The sequence below is a fragment of the Nannobrachium achirus genome (genome assembly GCF_963921795.1).
Source record: "Nannobrachium achirus genome assembly, chromosome: 8".
Taxonomy (NCBI): Eukaryota; Metazoa; Chordata; class Actinopteri; order Myctophiformes; family Myctophidae; genus Nannobrachium; species Nannobrachium achirus.
In genome coordinates, this window is record NC_137817.1 from 46,183,269 (window position 1) to 46,188,268 (window position 5,000).

The following is a 5,000-nucleotide window of genomic DNA, read 5'->3' on the forward strand; positions in this document are numbered from 1 at the left end:
ATGTAAGTAGAATTTTAGAAAATATAAATACAGTAATTACTCACTCAAATTGCAATAACAGCATAATTAAGCTTCCTTCATTGACTTCCAAAAAGCTTTTGACACCTTACAGTGACCGGGGGAAGCTTTCTCCGGGCCTTTGGCGTTCCTCAGAAGATGATAGTGGCATGATAGCGGCAAGCTACAGTATAGTTGGACTCGAGCCAAAGTTCTGACCCACGATGGTGAGACTGAAGAGTTTGACATATTCCTGGGCGTCTACAGCGTGATACGCTGGCCCCCTTCCTGTTTATTGCGGCTATGGAAACACACCCTGAGACTCGCAATCAGTGGCATGGGAGAAGACACTGGATTTCAAGCTGTTCCTGAGGAAGACTTAGCAAATACATCCCATCACGATCACAGACCTCAACTATGCAGATGGCATTGCCCTATAGTCTTGAGCACAGCAGAGAAAGGAAGGGTACTGGCAGTAGAAATGGAGTGTTCAATGCCAGGAAAACCAAAGTAATGGCATTCAAAGTGAGGGACAGAAAATGTTTCTCTCTCTCACACACACACACACGCACACACACGCGCACACACACACGCACACGCACACGCACACACACACACACACACACACACACACACACACACACACACACACACACCATCTAAAACCCCCACCGTTTTAAATAGCTTGTCAAGCTATTTGGTGTTTATCTTTTTGATTGTTTGCACTTGCAGTATCTGTGTCAATATATGTCAGTGAATCAACCAATCAATGTCCACAGAGGAAGAATGTATAGTCAATGTAAATGTTTGCCTTGGTAAGTCAACAAGCTTTAACAGAACCAACATGTCATCATCACATAGATGCTCTATACAAGTGCTTCAGAAATAGCGTAGCACAGCTAAACAATTCCACCCATGTTAAAACAAGGTGGGGATGGTCTAGTTTTGAGTGCTAGCTCTTCAAATCTGGCACACCCCCTTAGCTCCAGAGTCGTGAGTAACCCTTGGTTGGCTAATTACAAAGTAAGGTGGACTTTGTCTCTCTCGCAGCATGTCTCGTGTGAGCACATCTCATTCTCCATGCAGCAACAGAACAGACAACATGGGTCTTAATTGCATACTGAGGGCTCCTGGGGGGTGCATTCCTGATGTTTCTGTCTTTGTATAGGAATGTCACCTGCTGTGTTTAGCTGATAGTTTGGGTACTGTAAACAGTGACAGTGACTCCCCCCTCCCCAGCTCCCCTCCACCCCTAGTTTTTGTAACCTCCCATCATGGAATTGTTTCTGAATGTGATAGGCTCCGGACTACTATACTGCATTTAGTTAGCGGCATTAGTATATAGTCTGGCCAAGCAAGGCTACTTCCGAAAAGCTGATTGACTGTAACAGGTGTTGTGAAATACACTGTCAAATATGACTGATATAATTCATAATAGGCTACAACACGGAAAACAACGCAACAACAAACAACAAAGCCGGATGCACCACGATTGAACACCAAGACACTGTATTGTTAACCACTTGTTAAAGACCCAGTGAAATGACTATTTTGGGCATTTTATTTTGAAGTTTCAGTCTGAAACACAAGCCTGTGTGTTTCTGAACCAATCAGAAGGGACCAGCCCTTCAGGCGATAGAATGTAAAATCTGAGTCATGTGATGCCTAATGTTTTGTTTGTAGCCATCATTAGCAAGGCAGAGATACACGACCAGGCTGCCTCTTGTGCAGAATGTTTGTTACCAAGTTGCTTATTATTCTAACCTATAATGTTTACACATACATATTCTATTGTGCTCATTAAAGTTATACCATGTAACTTTTTTTATAAAACAAATCTTAAAATTGTCCTAACTGTTAAATCGCTAAAGTTTTAGAACCCCCACTCTGTTATTTTCAGCTTCTGAAGCCTTCTCTTTATATGTTTTCTATGAGTTGTGAGGGGGGGAGAATTTCCCGGCTGATGTCATCTCCCACATGATACACTACCGGACAATCACAGGGCCGATCATACACCACCGGCCAATCACAGCGAGTCTTGCTGTCTCTAAAGGAAGTAGCTTCCCTCAGCAACTGTGTTTACATTGGTGAAGGAATCTTGCTTGCTACTCCCTCAATTCTGGTCTAAAAATGATGGGAGACGGCTCTACGGAATCGTATCGGCAAGGCGGAGGTGCTCGCGACGGCCGCGGTGGTCCGCGGACCCCCGGAGACTCCGGCCGAAAAAAGCAATACCGCTACTGACCACTAGTTGAGCAGCTTCCACAGTACAGCTTTAAGTTTACAATGAGTAATACATAGTTTGGACTTCATCTTGAATGACATTCAAAACTGAGTAGCCCTGTAATTAAAAACAGCTGTGTTTGGAGGAATGTGCAGCAATGGGAATCAAACAGGTGAATGTAATCAATGGTTCATTTATATTCAAAAAGTCTGTCTATATCATCATGCAGCATGTTTCTGTTCACAGGAAATAATTAAGAATGGGCTATTTAGGGACTTTTGATATACACAAACATTGTTTATTTTCTATTTTTTGGCATCTAGTGTTAGGAATGCCCATATGATTACCACAGATAAGCTCTAAAAGTGTGAAAAATGTATTTTTCATTTCACTTGGTCTTTAACCACTTTTAACCTGATGCCCCACATAACATTTCAAAATAGCAAAAATAGTACTGTAGATCAGTGGTTTTCAACTAGTGGCCCTTGAGGGGGTTCCAGGTGGTCCCCAGCTAAATGATGTAGAGTTGTTAACCAAACAGACCATTATAGATCTGTAACTCTTGAGAGTGTGTCATTTTACGCCCTGAAGAGTTACATTATTGTTACACATCTGCATTATTTAATTTAGAAGAAGTCTACACAATTAGAGAAAGTAGAAACATTGTTATTTTGATCAGCGATTGCCTGTAATGTTGTCTCTCCTATGGTACAATACAGCATGGAATTGTGGACAAAAGTTTTGGGTCTGAGAGGTAAAATCTCATCAAACGGTGGTCCATGGCTCAAATGCCGAATAAATAATGGACCTTGATATGAAAATGGTTGAAAACCACTGCTGTAGATCTACAAGCGAGACACTTAATGGTTTTTACAAATTAATGGCATGTACAAATGGTTCCATTTGTACACTCTCAGAGTCTAATACATTAGGGTCATTGAAATGAAAACCTTTTGAGAATCACTGAGTAGACATGCAGGGTTGGTCTGACACTACCCTGGACCTGGTTCAGGACTCCAACTGATCAGTCTACTGTTTGTGGCTGTGTGTGCAGGAAAAACAGGTGGTTGAGGGAGGCCTTCCCATTGTAATAATGTTTGTTCATATCTGTGGTTCTCAACCTTTTCAGAGTGTGACCCCCCAGAATAATCATCATTACATTTTGTTTGACTTTGTTCCACAGATAAATATTGTGAAAATGTGAGCTTGTAGATCTACAGTAGCATGTCATTTAAATTGTTTACCTGGTATGGTTTCATTTTACAGATTAGTTTTGATAGTATATTGTTTAGACCGATACTTCTTGGTTTACCTGGAATCCTAGTTCCAATTGTTAAATTGCTGCTACTAAACAACTACTATCATTAGGTATTTTGTATACAGGCTGAATAATGTTTGTGTGTGCGTGCGTGTGCATGCACCTTTCCATTTCTCAGACAGAAGTTCAGCAGGCAAAGAAAAAGATCTGCTATGTTCTCCTTAGCGCCCCTTGGAGTGTTCTACGCTACTATGCTGAAGAGATCAGTCTCCGTGTCCCACTGGAGGTAAGCTGCCTGGACCCCTGGCCCTGATTCTGACTCCTATCCACAGCAGCCCTAGTTCCCATAAGGGTACGTTCAGACAGTCAGAGACAGATGCATTGACCCTCATCCACTCCCATGTTAAGAGAATAACCCGGAAGAAGCGTTAGGTCTCTGACCGAAGACGCATTATGCTGCTGCGGGGTCACACGCTCAAGGGTTCAATACAGGTTCATGGTTCAGCACTGCTGTACTCTCACCCGGCAGTGATACGCACTAACCAATGGGACAGACCTAAACGCAGGAAGAACGTCACTTTGTTGACACTCACATTAGCTGCTCAAGTGTGAAGGTTCGAATGTAAGGGAGTAATGCTGCTATAGGCAGGGGCGTTACGCCGCCTTACGAGCCAGATGTGGCCGTGCCCTAACAGTGCTAATGTACTATGGAGGCGGCTGTGGCTCAGGATGTAGAGCAGGTTGTCCAATGATCCATTGGTCGCCGGTTTGAATCCCGGCTCCTCCTGTCCACATGTCGAAGTGTACAGTACTTGGGCTCTCCACTCTCTCCTCATCTTTACGCTTTACCAGCCAGTGCCCTCCGGACCTTCACTGAACCCCACATTGCCTCCAATGAGTCAGTCTGTGTTAGCTTGCCACCATTTGGGAAGTGAGGACGCTGGCTTCACTTCCCAATGTATGAATGAATGGACCATTGTAAAGCTCTTTGAGTTCGCAACTTGTTTAAAAAAGTGCTATAAAATTGCTCATATTGTACAGTACCTGTAGATCATTAGTTAACGTGTAACTTATGCTATTACTGTACAAAAGCATTATTCAACCCGTTCTGTTGTATTGTTCTGTGTGTTTTTCACTATACTGTCCATGCCTAACATACAAACTTTACAGTATTACCCTATATTACTTCCAAGATCATCAGACTTCCCACACCCACGCTGGCTGATATGATCAATAAGCCCATCACACACATAGCACTTTCAATAACAATGACACTGATCATGAAAACTTCGCTTTAACAGGAGTTTTAATTGTCCCCTCAGCCATTGATTGCAGCACTAAACAAACTGCCCCGTCGATATAGGATGGTCGATATAGGATGTGCAGATCATTAGATAATAATGTGTTCTGGTGCAGGTGGTAACTGCCCCAAACCTCAACTGGACCCAGGAAGTCCTGGAGAAGTTGTCACTTCCCAACCCGCTGTGGCAGGACGTCCCCAACCCTCTAACTCACCACTAC

At 43.1% G+C, this 5,000-nt stretch overlaps 1 protein-coding gene across 1 annotated transcript in view; it reads left to right on the top strand.

Annotated features, from left to right (window-relative positions):
- The window catches only part of ano7 (anoctamin 7), a gene marked incomplete at both ends in the record, with an annotated part of 40,663 nt that overhangs the window by 3,135 nt on the left and 32,528 nt on the right, over positions 1-5,000 (top strand). Inside the window, 2 exons of the mRNA XM_080731926.1 lie at positions 3,658-3,765; positions 4,896-5,000. The exon at positions 4,896-5,000 is cut by the window's right edge and continues 32 nt beyond it. Of these exons, the coding sequence (XP_080588052.1) occupies positions 3,658-3,765; positions 4,896-5,000 (213 nt within the window). The remainder of the gene's footprint in view (positions 1-3,657; positions 3,766-4,895) is intronic.